Source organism: Sarcophilus harrisii, chromosome 4 (assembly GCF_902635505.1).
Source record: "Sarcophilus harrisii chromosome 4, mSarHar1.11, whole genome shotgun sequence".
Classification (NCBI taxonomy): domain Eukaryota; kingdom Metazoa; phylum Chordata; class Mammalia; order Dasyuromorphia; family Dasyuridae; genus Sarcophilus; species Sarcophilus harrisii.
Window position 1 is genome coordinate 175515703 of NC_045429.1, and position 22277 is coordinate 175537979.

The 22277-nt window shown below is 31.6% G+C and overlaps 1 protein-coding gene across 1 annotated transcript in view; it reads right to left on the minus strand.

Moving 5' to 3' along the window:
• Positions 1 to 1375: 1375 nt before the first annotated feature.
• The window catches only part of CLVS2 (clavesin 2), a 103678-nt gene continuing 82776 nt past the window's right edge, over positions 1376 to 22277 (minus strand). The window contains exons 3-5 of the mRNA XM_003769411.2: positions 14831 to 14941; positions 11268 to 11488; positions 1376 to 4548 (exon numbers count right to left, since the gene is read on the minus strand). Coding sequence (XP_003769459.1) covers positions 4461 to 4548; positions 11268 to 11488; positions 14831 to 14941 — 420 coding nt within the window. The 3' untranslated portion in view covers positions 1376 to 4460. The remainder of the gene's footprint in view (positions 4549 to 11267; positions 11489 to 14830; positions 14942 to 22277) is intronic.

Below are 22277 nucleotides of genomic sequence, written 5' to 3' on the forward strand. Positions count from 1 at the left end.
GACTTTTTTATATACAACAATGCAATGGTCAGCATTCAGATGCTCCCACAAAATGAAATTTTTAGGCTATGTTTAATATTGTATGCAATAAACAGGGTGCCAGCAGTGGATAGTAAACCTGCCATGGAATCAGGAAGATCTGAATTCAAAACTTGCTGTTGTTTCATGATAGTTGTGTGAATATGGGCAAATCATTCAATTTCTCAGTACTCAACTTTGCAGACTATAAGTAATAGGGAAAGTAATTGTTCTGAATTGTTTCTGCACTGATTATTCCCTATGACATTACATGTCCACATCCTCCACATAAAGTCTAGATAGTGTCTATTGAAATTAAAAAACAATTATGTCGCATGAATTTAATAATGATAAACCAAAGGAAAAATTTAGAGGTCTTGCCAAATTCCCTTCACTTTTCAAAACATATAACATTCTCATGATGCTGACAATTTTGAAAGTAATCATTAGTTAATGTATGCATAAAGAGAGTGAAGAAGATAGTATTATCATAAAGAACCTTTTGACTTTTCAGAAGAAAAGGAATAGAATTTTGTGTGTATAATACTTTATCATTAAGATTCCTTGATATAACATTTGATAATTAAAATTACTCTCTACAAAGCAACATTTCCCTCCCCCAACTTCTTTAAAATGTGTAGCCCAGAAAAGCTAAATGTTCCCCAAGGACAGATTTATTGTTGCTTAAAAGTTTTCCTTTTAAGACTAAGTATTCGTTTATCCACATGAAGATTAAAACAATACTCTATTACATAATAATAATCTTTTTTCTATCACAAATATACCAGAAATTGCAAATACTGCAAACCATTTTGCCCTATTGGTGATTTTAAAGATAAACCATAGGAGTTGGCTTTTAGATTATAAAAAAATTTTTTAAGAAAAGCAATTAAAGAGTTATTTACAAATGAAGATTTATAGAAAGATCATTGGTGCCTTGGGCTACACTTTCTTAAAAACCTTTGTAAAGAGAATGAAAATGGACTATTCATTTTTATTTCTTAAACTTTCATATGAAATTCTTTGATTTTTTTTCATTTACCATGGGACTTAACTTTTTAATAATTCTTTATAAAAAACTATATTGAGCCCAAACAAAGTTGAAATATTATAACTGAAGTGCACAAAGCAAAGACTTGCAGGTTGCTTCCTTTCTAGATTTCAAATGGTTTAAGTTTGAATTCTTTTACACAGAGATAGAACATAGATTTTTTAAAAAGAGAGTAAAAATAGCAGTTCCTATCCCAGAGCACAGCTTTATTGCATCTTTAAAGAGGCACTTTTTAAGTTTTTTAGAATATGAAAAACTCATTATTTGAGCGATATTGACTGATACATGCAAAAAACAATGACAAAATTAGAAGAGAAGTTATTTATTTTTCTTTAGCCAGTTGCCAATAAACCAACGTCAACAAGATAGAGAAATGGAGCAGGAGCAAGAGAGAAGAGAAGAAGAAAAAATAGTCTGCTGGCCTTTATTCCAAACCAAATGTAGTGAAGCTCTTTCAGGTACATACATCCTCAGTCACAAGACCATCACATAAAGTTTAGCACTGCTCTTGAAACTGAGAGTCAGCTTCAATAGGGTAAACAATCTTATATTGATAATTGACAACAACTTTTTTTTTAAATGAAGATATGAATGCTAATTAATAGGAACTAAGTTTGACAGTTAGTACACAAAGACATATGTCACAGAAAAGTCACTCAAAGGACTCCCAAACAAATTGCTAGTTAGGTAATACTGAGAAAAGAATTCATAAAGTTGAATTACATCTCTTAACCAAGCAACTTCAAAAAGGTCATTGGCCAATGAGCTTAGTTTTTGAATCATCTAAACAAAATTAATTTCAAAAGGCATTACTATTATACTTCATCCATTCATTTTCAGATGTTTTAAGTAATAGAATCAACTATTATTTGTTCCATGCAATGCTCATGCAGCAGTGTAGCACTGCATATACCCCAAAGTGGAGGAAGGGGGATAACATTTGAATTTGAAATATATTAGAAGATTTACCATCCTGTTTACATTTTCTTAGGTCCATATTAAATGAGTTCACATTCCTTGAGTGCACTGTCACTGTGTGATAAGGGGAGGAGACAAGGGATATGTTTTCTGGATCTAGAAAGATAACTTAAGATTACAAAGTTAAGCAATAAATGATATGTCACAGGAAAATCCACACAAAAATCAATGGAAGTTAACTCTCCTTAGTTTGTTATTGTTGCCCACCTCCCAATTATAAGACTGGAAGCTATGACTTGTAATCTTATGGTGAATTATGTAGAATATGAAGCCTAAGGCTTCAAGTTTATATCACATATACAAACATGTAAAAACATAGGTATTAGGATCACTTAGCAGTACAATCATTAAATAAGAAATGAAGAGTCCATGATTCTTTATTTCCAAATGATTTTAAGCATTAAATCATTAATAAGTTGAACTGAATACCTTATACAGTAAGTGCTTTCTCTGTCACTGAAGAAAAATTGGCATTTTAAAAATTATTCTTAATTCATATTTATTAGCAACTTCTTAACATATTTTGAATTGTATCAATTAATGTATTGGTGTTCTCTTTTATTATCAAGATATTCCCAAATACTTTTAAAATAGACTAATGTACCAAGGTATTACAATCTGAAAAAATCCATGCAAATTGATTAAGTGATTAATATGGAAAAGAAAGCTGCATCTATCTTTCCTGTTTGGGTCACAGATTCTAATATATGCTTCAAATACTCATTCAGATGTCCAACTTAGGTTAGATTTGGGAAAGGAAACATTGAGTGTGTAAAAGTTAATAAGACAAAGCAATAAAACTTTATTACTTCCAGTTCCCAATAACTTGGTGAGTTAGTCTCTTTCTCTTCTCTTCATATCCCAAAACATATAGTTCTTATCCATTGAGCCCCAAATCCAAAAAAGGAATAGGGACTTTGATTCTTTTCCCTGATAATAGGAATTTAAATTAAAAGAAAATATTGCCACCATATTGGAAGAGTTCCCTTTTAATGGCGAACCCCAAAACAAGTTTTAGTCTTTATCACCTACCCTAGTTTTGGTGATTTAGCTATAACTCTTAAATTCAGTTTGTCCATTCATTCCTGTCCTTTCTATGTACATACTTAAGTGGATAACAGAAACCTAGCATTGGTCAGTTTGAGAAAAACTTAGTTGATGAATGCCATTAAATCTACATCAAGATCTGTTATTCCTCTGAGGTAAAAAGGATTTCAGCAATATGGCACATGTTCAAGACTACATTACAGATAAAATTAGTACGCCCTTAAACAATCAGTGAGAGTCTGTTTCACTACACCTGGTTTACATTGACCTTTAGTTGAAATAGGTTTCAGAAATACCTTATATGACAATCTATAACATCTCTAAGCATACTGAACAACTATCAAGGGGTATATGGATCCTTAATTAGTAGGCATCTTATTTCTTTAGAGCTCAGTAAAAATATATATATGCATTTTTAATCAACCAGTTCACATGATTCAGAAATTAGCCCCTTGTCTGCTAGTGAAAAGTGTTGTGTTCAAAATTAGTTGTCAAAACATTTAGCTTGTATGAGTTTTTTCCTCTTGGTTGATGGGATTTGAGAAAATGTTCTCCAAATATACTAAACAGAATACAATGGAGGCTTGAGTAAAGAACAAATTGTGAAGATAGAAATCTAAGAAGAGTCCACACTGTTTCTGAATTCTGTTTCTTAACTGACAGGAAATGCCACTTCCCAGTGCCCAAAGATTCAAACATAAAACAATTCCCAAGTTTGATTTACCTGCTCAAATGGAATCCTTTGTCTTGATAATAACAAGGCCAGTGAGGGTCTCAGGGCATATTTCCTGTGAAATTATAATCCCTAACTAGGAACTATTATTATAATAATAATATTTCCTGTGATATTCTTTTTCCCTTTTCCCATGAAGATATGTATTAACATACTGAAAGAGAATCTCAGAGGAGAAAGATGAAGCAGTAACTATGATAGCTGCAATATGGCTTCATAGGAAACAGGGCTACATTTAATTAGTTTTGATCTTTTTCATATGTCTTTTACCCCTTTGGTTACAGTGTGGTATGTGTGTATATATGTATGTATGTAATATGTGTTTGTGTGACAGGGACTTAAGAGTCATCCTTTTCCAAACTACGTTGCTATCAAGACTAACAAAATTGAAGTGGAGCTTACACTATATTTACAAACAAGTTGGCACTTACAGAATAAATTATTGATTTAAAAAAAAATCCAACCCAGAACACCTATGTTTTAGGCATACTGGGAAAACCTGCTGCCTTATAACATTATGCTACATTAATATAAATAAATAGATTCCCAGCTGGTACATTCTTCCCCAATGGTTTGCTTCTTCCTGAAAGGGAGTACCATTCCATTCCAATTTATAGTGATATTAATAGGTTTTTAATCCAGAGAAAGTAAAGGCTGCATGTTTTCTTCCTCATTTTTATCCATGTGTTTTAGTACTGCAGGATCCACTACTGACTGAGATCTGTAAATGAGAGAGAGAGAGAGAGATGAAATAAATAATTTGATTGATTAATTAATTAAACCAAGATTAGCTGAATTATCCACATTATACTTTTCTAACACATCTGTTCCTATTAAGTTATTGATAGCATAATTAAGCAAATTATGTTTTCCCCTAACACCACTCTGTCTTTTCTTTATTTAAATTCATCCATGAATCTAATATATTCACCCATATTCACCCACTCTTAAATAATGGGATATGGAATATAAAAGTAAAGGAAATTTCATGGGGAAAAAGGACAAATGGTGACTCAAATTAGGTCAGTGAAAAAACAAAGTAATGATATCAACTGCCTCCATCAGAATATCAATCTCTTAGACACATTTTTGTCATTGAATCCCTAGTTCCTATAGCATGGTGCTGAAATTAACCTATTTGGAGCATAGAGTATTGAGTAGAAAAGGGTAGAAAAATACATGTGAGATAATTTGGGGAAGGTGATCATCTTCTAGATCCTTTCTAATAACTAAGCAATTACAAATTTTTTAATACTGTGAATTTTTCAGGACAAATAAAACCTGGAAATGAAATGTCATTGCAGTGAGTGAAGTAATATGTTTAAAAAGGAGGGGGGGGGAATTCTGGGAAGATGGCAGAGTAGGTTGGTAAATTGCAAGCTCTCCTGATTTCCCCCACAAATAGAACAAATTTGTGCCTTAGGGCAAACACTGACTTGTGAAAAATCAAGAAGATTTGAGGTAGGACTAGAGTCCTACAGATACAACCTCAGAAAATCTGAATATAGACCTGGGGTTGGGATTAACCATGAAGTATAAACACCTACAGGCTAGCTCCCACAAATACCACGTAGGAAGCCCTGGGGCTAACTCAGTGTATCAGGAACCTCAGCAGGAACCACAGAAACTTTTACTTCCTGGACTGCTTGTGGAATCCAGGTCTGAGTCTGGGAAGACTAAGGGAATCTGGGCTGATTAGGAACATCAGGTCCAGCTGTGCTTCAGGGACTTGGCCCTAGATGAGAAGGACCCAACACCCATGAGTGCAGAGGTAGGGGAACAGGGATGCTGCTGACTGTGGGCACTTATTGGAGGGTGAAGCTCTTGCTTTGTGATTCTGGTCAAATAGGAGAGCCTTTGTGAAGCCAGAAACACCATCCCCCTGACCCTTATCCCTGGATTAGAGCTGCATACACTAATATCTCTTATTTATTATTTAAGAAATGAATATGCAAAGAAGAAAGAACCCCACCATACTATGGAAACAGGGAAAAACCAGGATTCACCTTCAGAGGAGGACATTGAAGTAAAAAAAAAAAAAAAAAGTTTCTACCCCATAAAGTAATGTGAAACAACTCCCCAGAGAGAATTTATAGAAGAACTCAAAAAATAATTTTAAAAAATCAAATCAGATACAATGAGGAAAAAGCTAAAAAAAATAAAAATAAAAACCATCCAAGAAAAACAAGATTGTGGGGGGGAAAGTCAACCAACTAGAAAAGAAGATACAGAATATCAAAGATGAAAATAACTCTGAAAATTAGAATTGAATAAAAGAAAGCCAATGAAGCTATGAGAGACCAAGAAATTAAAAAAAAAAAAACATTATAAAGAATGAAAAAATATTACATAATGTGAAACATCTTATAAGAAAAACGACAGATTTGGAGAACAGATCAAGAAAAGAAAATATAAGAATAATTGGACTGTGAAAGTTGTGATCAAAAAAAGGACCTTAACACAATAATATAAGAAATAATCCAAGAGAATTGTCCTTCGTGGTTTTTTTCAACAATGAACTAATTCAGGCCACTTCCAATGGTATTGTGATGAAGAGAGCTGGTTATAACTAAAGAGAGGTCGGTGGGGACTGAGTGTGGATCACAACACAGTGTTTTCACTCTTTTTGTTATTGTTTGCTTACATTTTTTTCTTTCTCATTTTTTTTTCCTTTTTGATCTGATTTGTCTTATGTAGCATGATACTGTGGAAATATGTATAGAAGAATTGCACATATTTAACATATATTGGATTACTTGCCATCTAGGGGAGAGGGTGGAGTAAAGGGAAGGAAAAAATCTGGAACACAAGGTTTTGCAGGAGTGAATGTTGAAAATTATCCATGCATATATTTTGAAAATAAAAAACTTTACTACTACTACTACTATTCCTCCTACTACTACTACTACTACTAATAATAATAATAAAAGAAAATTATCTTGGACTGATAGAACATGAGAAAGTAGAAACAGAAAAAAAAATCCACATATCACCACCTTAATGAGATCCTTTGTGGAAAACACATAGGAATATTGCCAAATTTCAAAACCCCTAAACCAAAGGGAACATCTTGCAAGAAACGAGGAAAAAAATTCAAATACACTGTAGCTATAATTAGAATCGTATAGGACTAATCAGCAGCCACAATAAGAAGCTACAGATCTTAGAATCATATCTATTGCAAAAGAATTAGGCCTATGGCCAAAAATATCATATCCAGCAAAATTATCTATAAGACTGAATGAGAAAAAGTGGACATTCAATGAACTTGCAGATTTTCAGGACTTTCTATCAACCAAACCCAAACTTAATAGAAATTTAACATATAAGAGCCAATATCAAATATAATTTTCGAGGAACTCAACGTGGATAAATTGTTTATGTTCTTTACATGGGAAATTTATAGCATATGTTTAAAATTGACATCTACAGTATAATAGCTTAAAAGAAATATTGGGGCAGAGTTAAGGTAAAAAATAATAATTATGTCATAAAATGGGGTGCAGAAGAAAAACAGATACAGGGGATTAGAGGGAGGAGGAAGGCTCATAGTTCTGAAAACCTATTCACATAAGGAATGGATTAAATAGGCAACACTACATACATATTTTGAAGGGTATACCCTCCAAAATCTATAAAGAAATAAGGAGGAGAGCTGAGCAGACAGAAAAACAAAGGGTGAGGGAAGAAAACAAAGGAGGTATTCATGGGGAGATGAAATAATAGCATTATTAGGAGCAGACTTAAAGCAAAGGGTTAGCAGGGATAGAAAGATAATGTGTGTGTTTATGTGTAGGAGTAGAAGTGTGTGTATGTATGTGTATGTAAAATATATCCTTTCTTAGCTATAGTCTGCTTGGGAGTGGTGGAAGGGATGAAAGAGGGGAAAAGAATAAAGTAAAAAAGGTACACAGCAGAGAACAAAAGAACAATTTACAAGAAAGTAAAGATGGAAACTCGTGAAAATAATTTCTTCTACTAATATATATACTTTCTTCAACTGGTATTTGTTGTTACATATTTTGAATTCTTCCTGATGCTTTGCTGGGCACATGAAAATGTTCTCTTTTGTTTGATTTTATTTTGTATTCCTTTTCTGTTTTTCTTTTTTCTTATTCTGTTTCTTTAAATAAAATATTTTTTTAAAAAAGATTTAAATGGGTTGTTGTGAAAGGCTTTAAATGCCAAATCAAAAAAATAGAATTATTATATTTAATCCTGTAGGTGTCAGGAGTCATTGGAGTTTGGGGATGACATAAACAGATATATGTTTTAAAGAAATTGCCCAAACAACTTTTTGAAGTAGGAATTGGAGTAAGAAGAAAAATTAAGTCAGGAAAAATAATTAGAAAGGTATTGCAATAATCCAGCCAAATAAAGGTGAAGTCCTGGAAGAAGATGTAAGAGAGATAATACAAAGATAGAAATGTCAAGATTAGGTCACCAATTGGACATTTACAATCAATGAGAAAAAGGAGAAAAGGATAACATCAAAATTGCAAAACAACTAAAATAAAAGACAAGATTCCTAGCCTGAAGAAGTCTTTAAAACAAAGTTTAAATACATTTTTCTTTATTACCCATAAATTTGGAGATATTTAAAGTTAACTGTATTCAAAATAAATACAATAATTCCATGAATTCCCAACTAGAATATGTAATGATAACAAACTTTAATACACAGTGAATTTGTTTCTTGAGATTTTTTAAGTAAACCACTATCTCTTCTAATTTAAGTAATATCATTTTGTTATTGGAGAAGCAAATAATCTAAACAAGATCCTTTTATACACATGCAACTCTGTAGTAGGTGAGAATTATACTTCAGTTTATCAATGGGAAACAATGAGAAACTGGATAGGAGAAAAGTCAATGAAACATGGTAGTGTTGTAGCAGAAAACCACCTCCTTAGTGGCTATAGCATTAGCAAAGAAGCTGCCCCTTTAAAATTCTACCCATAATGATTTTTTCCCTTCCTGCTCTTATACCAGTCAATTGGATATTGCTGTGGTAATATGCTTCTTAACAGACATCATAAATTTCAGGTAGAAAAAATTAATCTGAAGCACAGGCTAATGATGAATAAAAGCAGACAACATAGCCATTTATAACCTGAAATCAAAACAAAACCCCCCAAAATGAATTAGATGATTAAGTGAACTGATTAACTGTAATACTAAGCTTCATAAAAATGGGTTTTGAAAGCAGAACAAAAAACTTCAATGACAAGAGGAAAAGTAGATAGTCACTATTTCTAACTCATTTTTACTAGTTCATATCAACAGCAAATAGGCAGCTGTCTTCTATTTCAAGACAGTGAATAAAAAAGATAAGCAAGGTGACTAAATAGGAGCTGGAACCATTATAAGAAAGAAATGCTTAGCTCAATGCCTGATGCATAATAGACATTTAATAAATTCTTGTTGACTGGCATTTATTTTTTGGCATCATTTTTTGGCATTGTTTTAAGCAAACATAGACTATTTACCTATATTAAAAGATAAATAAAAATCTTTAAAATAAAAAAGCAAACAATTGAAACTAGGCACTCTAAAAAAACCAAAATATACTTGTTTCTTTTACTAACGTTTAATTGACTAGTGGACAGTGAACTAGTCAGTTAGGAAAACTTGAGTTCAAATCCTGTCCCCGGAAGCCATTTAATCTAATTGTGCAATAGTTGTAAAACTATTCTACAGTTGTTCTATATATGCATATATAAAGCATATAACATCAAAACTGCAAAACAATAGACAAGATTCCTAGCCTGACAAATTTTATAAAACAAAGTTTAAATGCACTTTCCTTATTATCCATAAATCTGGATTTTCATTTTTATTGTAACCCCATCTATTATGATCATATATCAAAAGATAAATACAATAATTTCATGAATTCCCTACTAGAACATGTAATGATAATAAAACTTAATGTACAGTGAATTTGTTTCTTGGGATTTTTAAAGTTATTGTGTATATACACACAAACACACACCATTTTCTTCAGCAATAGAATTTAAACTTCTTGAGAATAAGAATTGCTTCATCTATTTATTTTTGTAATAGGAGGCACTTGGTGCTTATTGATTAATTTCTTAGTAGTTTTCCATTGTCTAAGATAGTTGGAGTTTCTATACTAGAGTTCCTTACGCTGATGAAATTATATACAAAAAAATCAATTAAGTACAATGTAGTACGCAAATATATGAGTCCATCTCATATTGAAAGATGCGACAATTTACTAATAATGCCCTAATATCTTTAATAATTGTTAATCCATTGATTTGAAAGAGTTAATGAATTTTTCAAAGTTCTTTATGTCCTCCTAGTGAATTGTTGATAAAATGATCCCTTGGGCTATTTAATTTACTAAGTATTGAGAATATAGGAAGGAAACTATTTAAAACAAATAGCTATGGAGAATGAAAAAAGGAAAGAAAAGATAGATAATGAATGTGTAGAGTAATATATCTATGTTGAAGTATGTTCTTGTAACATTGAAAAATACACCAAGCTCTAATAAAAAATGACATAAAGAATAGGGATACCTACTCAGGGTCATTGAGTACCATTCAGATAGATATCTGCAAGATTGTGATATACCAGGAATACATCTAAAAAGTACCAAACCATCCCTGATACTTTACCATTAACAAAAAGAATTTGTTTGAATATATATGTTATGTGTCTAAAATTTAAATTTAGGACATTAGATCCAGAAATGTATAGCGGAAAGTACATCTTTGGTAGTTTGCATAAAGGGAAAATTGTCTTTTTCTAATGGATCTTCAGAAATCTACATAAGCAGAGAATAAAACAAAATTCCCCAGCAGGTGGGTGAATAAGGGGCTCTTAATAATGATAATGAATAATAAAAATTATAATAACTCATATCTTTATAATAGTTTATGGCTTGCAAATAATTTTCTATACATTATCTAATTTGATTCTCACAATAACCCTATAAGGTATATAATTTTATTCTCCCTATTTTAGAAATGAGACTCAACTAGCTTATATAACTTGTACATAGTTATACTTTTAATAAAATGGTTTCAGTGGAATCATATTCAAGTCTTACTAATTCAAAATCTAGGGTTCTAAACTCAGTGTCACACTGTCTCCAAATTACCTTAGATTAACCCAAGATGAAAATCAGGTAGAAATAAGTATATTCACATCCCATTTTAGAGAATTCATGGTACTTACCTCAAACTGGGGGAGGGGGGAAATCGTGTTAGATTAAGAATCTTATCTTTCTGTAGTTTCCAAAAAGAACATATTCAATATACAGTAGGACTGTCATATGATAGAAAAACACACATACACACACACACACACACACACACACACAGAGAAAATAAAGCAAAAATCTTCTTACAATATATAACTGAAATTTTAATTTACATGATGACATCCAACACGTTTTTTCTGACATACCTCTTCATGGACTTTGGAGATAGTTCTTTCTCTACGTCTTTTACTGGCATACTATAGGAGTCCACATTGTATTCACTGTCATCATCATATTCATGGTCTAGCAGTGTTCTTGCCCACGTACCCATATCATAGGGGGGTAGCATTCCTCCAAATTCAGAAGGTAGAATCTCTGGATGAATGAGTTGATGCAGGCTATTCAGATTATTTCCATGCAGAAATATCTATATTTTCAGAAGAAAAAGAAGTCATCCAAAGCACAACTCACAAAATAAACAGAATTACATTGACTAAAAAGAATGCTATAATCCTGTGACAATTTTCCATAACTACTGTTAAGAAGATGAAGAATCACTTTTCTAGGTCATACCATGACCAAAGTGCTAAGCTAGGCTAGAGTGTGTGTGTTTGTATGTTTGTGCTTATTCTGATGTGGGAAAATCCAAAGTTAGGAAGGAAATTGCATGTGTACCATAAACAAATCCATTGGTCAACCTAAAATTTATCATTATAGTTTGTATGGTAAACCTTATTGACCTATATTGGAAATAAGAATACTTAACAAGGGACTCAGCAATTAAACACCGCCACCTCACATATTAAGCCTTTAAGTTGACATGGGTATAATGCCCTTCTCCTAACTGCTACTAAGAATGCCTTACCCATAGCAGTCTTAAATGCTGTTCTACAATGCAAAAGAGAAAGAATTGAAATCTAATATTCTGAATTCCCTCAAAATGGGTAGCATTTTGTATTACAAGGGATTTGACTATTCTAGTGTTTCTAGGTAACTTCTCTACTACAGATTTCCAGTGGATTATATTCTAAATAGTTGAAATATTGATGTTTAAAAATCTTCCTGTAAACATGGAAACCTGAAGTCATTCACATGCTTAAAATTGTCCTCATACCACTACCATTCCCCAGGATTATTATAATCTTCCATTCTTCCTCTTCTCAAACACTGCTCCCCCCATCCTGACCCAGTGGTTCTTATTATCATTGAAACTTGAGGTAGTATCTGATTAAATATTGTCCCTAATTAAAGAGAGAAATACAAAAATAAATTCAGAAAGGATAAAATATAAAATAAATTAAATGCTTATCTTAGGATATTTAGAAACTAATTTATATTGCTTATATTTCATAGTCACAGACTTCTAAGGATAATTTCAGAAGAGAAAGAAATCCATGTATTGTCCTTTTAAAGTTCAATAAAGGTTAAGTTAAAATATGAAATATAAAAGATAATATTTTAGATAATTTGTTCTAGTATGTAACTAATTCTATCTTTAAGTAATTACTAAAATGCATTTCAATTATTCTACTGTTTAATTTTTTATATCATGAAAACTTACAAAATTGATCAGAACTTTCAAAAATACTTTTTTTTTGATTTGCATCTTAATATCAAAAAAGATTTGCTAATAAGCTTCCTATTCTAGCATCTGAAAAGCAAATATTTGGGTTGTATTTTGAAGGTTTCTACATATATGAAAATAATAGGCGATATGAAACACAATTACATTCTCATATGAAGTTTTTCTGATTAACCAAATTTTAATTAAATGAAGTTCTGATCTCTCTCTCTTTTGAACCTGGATTAGGATCAGGTTCCCATACAGTAAGATCCAACTAGAGTATCTCAATCTTTTCCTAGCTTTGTGTTTCAACAAAACATGAACAAGAAGAGATGGGCACCACAAACATTCACAGCTGTTTCTAAAAAGCATTAACAAATTGAACTCCAAAAACATATTTTGCTTAGAATAATTTATTTGAAAATTAAACATATGAGCAATTTTAGACTCTCTTTTAAAATCAACTGTAGCCTAAAATATACCTGGCTTAGAGAAACATAAAAGTAATTCCAAGCGCATTCATCAGATCTTAAAACTGGAATAGATACTAGCACTATCCTAATTTCCACTGCTTTTCTTTCTGGGAATAAATCTAAGGTGTGAACTAATGCTTCAACACAATACATAAGTGGTAAATGTATGTATGCATATTTAACTCTATGAATACACACACATATATACATACATACATATGAATGTATATCTAAGTTAAGATATAGGCAGGTAGAGAGCTCAATGATGAAACATTGGTCTTGAAGTCAGGAAGATCTGAGTTTAAATCCAGCCTCAAATACTCAGTGACTCTAGGCCAGCCACTTAACCTCTATCTACACTGGAGAAAGAAATAGCAAATCACTCCAGTATCTTTGTCAGGAAAATTCCACGGACAGTATGATCCACAGGATCACAAAGAGTTAGATACAAGTGAATGACTAAACAAAAATATGATAAAATGTTCTTTCCACTGTTAGGGAATGTGGAGAGGAAAGAAGATGAAAGAGATGTTCCTAATATACTGAATAATTTCATCTTCTATTTTAAAAAAGGATTTAATTCTATTTTCACATTTGTTGAAGTAATTCCTTAAATAATTTTGACAGTACTCATAAGATCCTAACTATAGCAAATATTGTTCTCTATAATAGCATTTCTAATAATTTACTACTACTAAAATAATAAATAACATTTATATGGCATTTTGAAACTTATAAAGTCCCACACATACACATTTTCATTTAATTCTTATAATAACCCTATGAAGCTGATTTTATTATTATCTAATTTTAGAAGTACATAAACTAAGATAAAAGAGTTTAAGTAACTTGAAGATCATGCAAAAACTAAATTACCAAGGAAGAGTTTGAACATGTCTGCTGACTCAGAATTTCATGCTCCACTATGACACAAATATATTGTATATTATTAACTTTTATTATTATAAATAAATGACATTTTTACAAGTACATGGGACTTGGATATCTGTGGCTACACTGAAACACTATCTTCTTAGTACTTAAGAAAAGAATAAATTACATTCAGTATAATTGCAATATTACATATCTTACCATATTCTAATTCACCGAAAATTAGCAATCCAGTGACAGAATTCTATTAACCAAAATATTTGATTCCCCATAGAAACTATTGTCAGGTAGCTCAGAGTATAATTGACTTTGGCAAGATACATGTACTTAAGGAAAATAAATTCAATACATGTCATTTTACTTCAAATAGACTAATTACAATGTTAAATTAAATTACATTTTAAAAATGTAAATGTCAGCAAAATGAAAAGGAAACACTAGAAAAGGACTCAAGATTCTTAGATCAGAGTTTGGGCTCTACCATAGATAAACTGTGAAACACTTAAAGCTGTTTTAAGTTTCAATTCCATCTTGCTTTAACTAAAATCTTATATCATGAAAGATATTCAGGTTGATTGGAATTAGGCTATGGTTTATATTTGTAGTAATATATTTTCTTTTCCTTTAAAACATAGGAGAGCTATTTTTGAAATGTTACTTAACATACATAAATTCTTCAACATAAATATTTGAGATAAAGACACAGAGGGAAAAAGAGGCTGAAAATATCTATTTACAAGTGTGTAAATATATATTTTGTATTAACTTATTTTTACTCTAAGTTCATATTATGAAATTTACAGAATAAATAATATTAGAAAAGAAGAAATATTTAAAATACCCTTTTGCGAGTCTTCTCCTTTAGGAAAGGCCGTATAACAGTATATAGAGCATGGATATACCAAGGCTGATTAACAAAATGAATTCCTCCAAATCGAGCTGGAAAACTGTCCTGTAATATCACACAAAACAAATCCAATATATGTTTGATTATTCCAAGAAGATTAAGTAATTCAGTTCACTAAATATTAAATATTATGAGCACAGCACGATACTGGGTGGTGGAGACACAGACAAAAAAAAAAAAAAAACCCAAATTGTCCTTTTATTTAGGCACTTGACATTCTTTTGAAAAGATGTTCTAAACAAATTTAGCTGCTTCAGAAGTGGTTTAACTGCCTATGAAAAGAGAAGTGGTAACAAACTCTCTTCACTGACCATTATCATTGTCAATTAGCATTGAAAGATACCAAGAAAATATCCTCAAAATCAAATAAACTCTTGTAAATTTTCCACCATCCCCCCTTAGCAGTCAGTCAATATACATTATGGAGCATAAATAAAAAGCATTTGAAGTTTGCCAAGCATTTCTACCATGCTGGATGTTTTGTTTTATTTTTCCTTAAAATATCAATGTATTTTGCTTCTAATATAAGCAAGAGTCTGCCACATACTAAGCATTGAATGGGCATTTTTAAAAGTTTTCCTTTCCTTATTTCAAGCTTAAAAATAAAAACATTAAATTTAAGGTGCAAATGAAATTTTAAAATTAGAACAATTTTAAGAGGTTTAAAAATACATTTTCATATAAATGTATATGTGTGTATACAATTGAAAACATATTTTGATACTAATGCACTCTTGGTGGAGTTGTGAATTGATCCAAACATTTCGGATAGCAATTTATTCCTATGCACAAATAAGAAATTGATGATACACTTTAATCCAATAATAACACTACTAGATCTGTATCCCTTTAAATATCATTTTATGGGTGTTTTCTCTTTCATATGTCACCATGTATCCTTCCCTCCCCTTACATCACCACAGAGATCCATCTTATATGACAAATAGTATTTTTTTAGAGAGAAGGAGAAAATCAGTGTAACTGATTGATACATTGAGAAAATACAAAAACATGTGCAACATGTAACACCTACAGACATTCCACTTCACCAGTGAGTAAACTGAAAGTGTTTTCACATTTTTTTCCTTTGAGTCCCAATTAATTTTTGTAATTTATTATATTTATTTTAATTTTTTGATGTGTCCTTGTTTTTCCATTGTTGTTGTTGTAGTTACTGTGTACATATTTTCTTGACTCTGCTTACTCCATTCTGCATCATTTCATAAAGTGTTTACAGGCTTCTCTGTATTCCTCACAAGTACCATTTCTTACAGCACAGTAGCATTCCATTACCTTCATGTATCACAATTTGCTTAGCTATTCCCCAACTAATTAGCATCTACTTTCCATCCAATTCTTTGTCATCACAAAAATGCTTTTAAAAATATGTGGAGATGTTTTTGTTATCAATAGCTTCCTTGGGATAAAAGCTCAGTAACAGAGCCTCTGATTCAAAAAGTATGAATATTTTAGCCACTTTATTTGAATAATTCCAAATTGCTTTCCAGAATGGCTGTACCATTTCAAAGCTCCTTCAACAATGTGTTAGTATGTCTCTATTTCCACAATCCCATTCAACATTGTCTGTTGCTATTTTGTTAGTCTTTTGCCCAGTGGTAGGGTGTGAGGTAAAACTTCAGAGTTATTTTAATTTGCATTTGTCTTTTTGATGATTTAGAGATTATTTTCATGTGGTTGTGAATGCTTTATAATTCATCTTTTGAAAACTGTTTATATCCTTTGACAAAACTTTTTGATTAATCTTATATTGCAGGGTTCATAATTAACATATGATGACTAGAGATAATTACAGCTTTATGCACCAATATGTGTAGCACAGGATGAAGAATTGGAGAAATTCTCTGAGGAACTTGAAAAGATCTCCCTAATTAAATTAACATATACTTTAATACCAGATTAAAATAAATAGCAAAAACAAGAAAATAAGACATATAATTGAGGAAACTCTGACTTTTTTTTTCATTAAGCCAACTCTTAGTTTTATTAGTTTAATAGTTTTCTTACTTTCAATTTAATTAATCTCTCTTTTGATTTTCAGAATTTCTAATTTGGTATTTAATGGAGAGGTGTTAATTTGTTCTTTTTCTAGCTTGTTTTGTTACTAGGTCTGTAGCTCAAAGAGATATTAAAAAAATAGAAGAGGACTTATATATACAAAGAGTTTAGCAACTCTTTTTGTGGTAAAAAAAAAAAAAAAGAATTGGAAATTAAAGAGACACCATCAATTGGGGAATGATTGAACGAGTTGTAGCATATAATTTTGACTGAATAGTATTATGCTGTAAAAAATAACTAGCAGAATGGTTTCAGAAAAACATAGAAGATTTATAGAAACTGAAGCAAAGTGAACTAAACAGAACCAATATATCACTACACGCAATAACAATAATATTGTACAACAATAAACTGGGTGATTTGGCTATTTTCAGCAATATAATGATATAAGGCAATTCCAAAGACACACAATGAAAAATTATGTTCACCTCCAGAGAAAGAACTGATGGAGTCTGAATGCAGATCAAAGCATACTTTAAACTTTTTGTTTTGTTTTGTTTTGTTTCTTTTCTTTCTTTTTCTTTCTTTTTCTTTTTTTTTTTTTTGGTCTGAGTTTTGCAACATGGCTAATGTGGAAATACGTTTTGCATGACTTCACATATATAATCACTTATCAAAGTGTTTGCCTCCTCAAGAAGGTATTTGAAAATAAAAAATTACTTTTAAATGTATGTTAAAATTTGTTTTTACATGTAATTGAGAAAAAATGAAATAAAAACATTCTTTTAAAAAGAAAGCATATGTCTGCGTACAATATATACATACATATATGCTAAAAATGTGTCCAAATTGACTACTTATTAGAAGGGCTGGATTATCATAAAGCAATTCTCCCCTTTAGTACGAATGAATATGAACTAGGGCAGAAAGAACACTTTTTCCTAATCATCCAAGGAGAAGCCATGTCTATTATAATAGATCATCGATATCCACTTTTTTCTTTGAATAGAGTCTTGTATCATAACTGACTCTCAGAAGTCCAATACCTCATAGCTAAAAGGAGCTCCAATGTTTTCCATAATTCTGCAAATAACTAGTCCAGAGAAATATCTTTTATGTGGCAATACTATCATTTAATCTACTTAATTCTATCAAGAGTTTGAGCAGAAACAAAAATATATTAATTGAAAAAGTTATGAATGTCAAACTTTTTATGATTATCATTGTCTTGTTCTTCCTGTCTTTTTTTTTTTTGATGGGGAAGAGTAATAGTTCTGGGACAAGTTGTTACATTAATATTAATGATAATAATAATAATAATAATGATTTTTATATACTATTATACATGTGAATATTTTTTCTAATTGGCTAAAGTATTAAGATATAAAGATCCTCCTCTGAAGCCTCATAGGAAGCATGTTACATATAATTGCAGTACTAAACAGACTCATAAGGATAATATTCACCTCATTTTGTTCCCATGATTTGGATCTCCCCATTTCATGTCTCTATAATTTTGTGAATTTTTAAAAATTCACTGCAATTAACCAAAAACTAAAACACTATTCTCACAATAAATATGAATAGTCAAGTGAAGCAAATTCTTTCATCTGCCATATCTAAAAATTGCATTCTGATTCTCAATTTGCATTCTGGATTCATCACCACTCAGTAAGGAAGTAGGTAGTTTGCTGCATCTTCAATCCTCTAGAATCGCAGTTTATCATTGAATTTATCAGTTATAAAGTTTTTGAATTTTTTTTCTATAGAGTATTGATCAACTTCATTCTGCAACAGAATGCAGAATGCAAATTCATGCCAGTCTTCCCTGTTCCAACTAAAACTATTTCATCACTTCTTATGCTGTAATAATATTATATTAAATTAGTTACCATCATTTGTCTGAAAAGTCTTCAATAAGTAGGCACTCCCTTAATTTCCAATTATTGTTGTATTTTGGTGTAGTTTGGATTTGAATTTGGGTTTTGTTGTTCTTCTAAGAAGAACTTTTATATGTTTATTTATTTATATTACTAGGAGTATACTGGTAAATGTTTAGCAGCCAGCTCCCTGAAAAAATGTTTGCATAGCATATTTTTTTTTTGCATAGCATACTTTTATGTTTACATTATTTTCTTCATCACCTTTTAAGTACTCTACACAATCAACAAAACAATAAAGTCTAATTTATGAGTTGCAGATTTCCTTTTTTGTAAATATTCCAATTAAAATTTTAACAATCAGCTTTTCCATAGGCTTTTCCATAGGCTAGTCTGAGGTGGCTCTAGCACAATTCTGGAATAGTTACAAATTGTTTTCCATAATGCCTATACCAATTCAAAACTCCACCAGGAGTGCAATGGTGTGCCTGTTTCCCTTCAACCTATCTAACTTGTGTCATTTTCTCCTCTTGGCATCTTTGCCATTCTATTGGGTATGATGTAAAACCTCAGAAATGTTTAATTTATTTTTCTCTAGCTTTTCATTATTTAGAGTGTTTTCATTTGGCTTTAGTAGTTTCTGTCTTTACTTAAGAACTATTTTTGAGGGATAGATAGGTTGCACAGTAGATAGAGCACCAGCCCTGAAGTCAGGAGGACCTGAGTTCAAATTTGGTATAAGACACTTAACACTTCCTAGCTGTGTGACCCTGGGCAAGTCACTTAACCCCAATTGCCTCAGCAAGAAAAAAAGAAAAGAAAAAGAACTGCTTTTGGATATCCTTTGATTCTGTATCTATTAGTGAATGACTCATTCCGACAAATTTAAGTCCATTCCTAAAATAACTTGGATTATATGTCTCTAAAGTGTGAAAACACCTTTCATTTAGCTTGGAGAATATAAACATTTGGCAAAAATATTATATATTAAAAATGTTAAGATAAATTTTATTAATCAAAGCTATGTTCCAATGTTACATCATTATCTTTGAGAATGATGCAGCCACAGTTTGATTCCATGACCATCATTATTGCCATCATTTTTGTTATCATAAGAAGAATTCATGCTTTGGATCCAGGGGTCCTCAAACTACGGCCCATGGGCCAGATGCAGCACCTGAGGACGTTTATGCCCCTCACCCAGGGCTATGAAGTTTCTTTATTTAAAGGCCCACAAAACAAAGTTTTTGTTTTTACTATAGTTTGGGCCTCCAACAGTCTGAGAGACAGTGAAGTGGCCCCCTATTTAAAAAGTTTGAGGACCCCTGGGACTAACCACTCCTGGAGGTCCCTTTCAACTCTAACATTCTATTGGCCTATGTTTTTCTTTTGCCAAAGCTACCTCATAAATCTAATTAAAATTCTGTTACAGTGGCATAAAAGCAAATATTTCTATATCTTGAATAATTTTCTAAGCATTAATTAATTTTTAAAGGTTTAGCACATGACTTTCAAAGCTCATGGATTTTTTTCACAAGATAATTTTTATCCCAGGAAGTGTCACACTAGCAAAATGAACAGTGTTTCTGGAGAATAGATAAGAATAGTGAATACTAAAGAACCTTTCTCTTTGTTTTCTAATTTTATTTAAAGAGAATTCAATTTCTCAAGACTATATTACAATGTCAAGCATATAATACAAAATTGAAAAATTTGCCATTTTTTTCAATATGATCTTCATATAGCATTTGAATTTTTAATAAAAACATGAATATGAAAAAAGAGGTCACTGGAGTTCTTTCAGGTGATAGGCTTCTATGCAATATGAGTTATGAGAATAGAAAGGAAAGGGGCATATTCATAGCCAAGGAAGGCCATGTGTTCCTTGGAAATTACATGATCATTGCCCATTTGGATCTTGAAAAGAAAATTTTCTTATAATTCTGTTAAACTCCTGTGCTCCACAACAAAAGAAAATAAAGCAGGAAGTAATCTGTGATCAAAAGGATTAAGAAAAGCCAAACAAGGATGAACTAAATCAGCTCAGCAGAATTTAACAGCTTTCAAAAACAGTTATCAGCTATTCTTAACATATTCATTCCCTAGTCATTTCTTCATTCAGGTAAGTAGATAATACAGTGACCATTGCCCCAGTTCTTCATATATTCCATATTCTTAATATAATACTTTGCTAAACAAACTTAGTGGTAATAATATTAAGCCTATAATCCTTTAAACCAATCTTTGATAAGCATACAGTCAAATAAAGGTTTCCCTTTGGAAGTGGATAATTTTGGAAATACTCCAACAGGGTTTCCTAGTTCATGAACTGACTTAGTTAACATAAAATTTAAATAAATTATGTTATTCTTTTTAATTTGGCATAGTATAACAAGATTCACTTTTATATCAGTTTTACTATTAAAAGATTCACTATTATATCAGGAGGGCCATTCAAAAATTGTATCATCTCTTATGATACATCAGAAGCCATAGACACAATGTTCTTAAAAAGTAAATACCTACAATTTCAATAGATTTGTGATACAGACATATGCATCCAGAAAGAGCACTATGAGGACTGAATGTGAAGAAGGAAGGAAGGAGAGAGGAAGGAAGGGAGGGAGAGAGGAAGGAAGAAGGGAAAGAAGGAAAAAAGGAAGGAAAGAAGGAAAGAATAAGGGAAGGAGGAAAAGAAGCAAGGAGGGAAGGAAGGAAGGAAGCAAGGAAGGAAGGAAGGAAGAAAGGAAATCTCACTTAACTTGTCCATTCAACTGTACTTATAATTATCTGTCCTGTCTTTTATGGCTAAAGTCTTTGAGAAAGACATCTACAATAAGCACCTCTCCTTCATTATTTCTCCCTCTCAACTCTCTCCAATATGTCTTCTGTCCTCATCATTTAACTAAAATTGCTCTCTACAAAGTTATCAATGATTTCTTAAATGTTGAACCCAATGGTCTTTTCTTAAATTTCATCTTTTTTTTACCTCTTTGAAATCTTTGACTCTGTCAATCATTTTTTTTTTTTTGAGATTCTCATCTCTAGGTTGTTTTTGTTTTGTTTGTTTTTTACTACATTATTTTCTTCTTGTTCTCCTCCTACTTATCTGACCACTCCTTTTCTGTTTCCTTTGTTATATATTTATCCAGGTCATGTGTACAAATGGTAGGTATATGTTAAGGCCCTCCTTCCTTCCTTTCCTTCTTCACCTCCCTCCCTCCCTCCCTCCCTTCTTACTTTCTTCCTTCCTTCTCCTTCCTTCCCTACTTCCCTTCTTCTTTCTTTCCTTCCCTCCCTTCCTTTTCCCTCCCTCCCTCCCTCTCTTCTTTCTTTCCTTCCTTCTCTTCCTTCTTCCCTCCCTCTCTCCCTCCCTTCCTTCCTTCCTTCCTTTCTTTTCTTTTCCATCTATACTTTTTCATTGGTGATCTCATCAGCTTCCAACAATTCAATTATCGTTTCAATACAAAGAATTTTAGACCAAT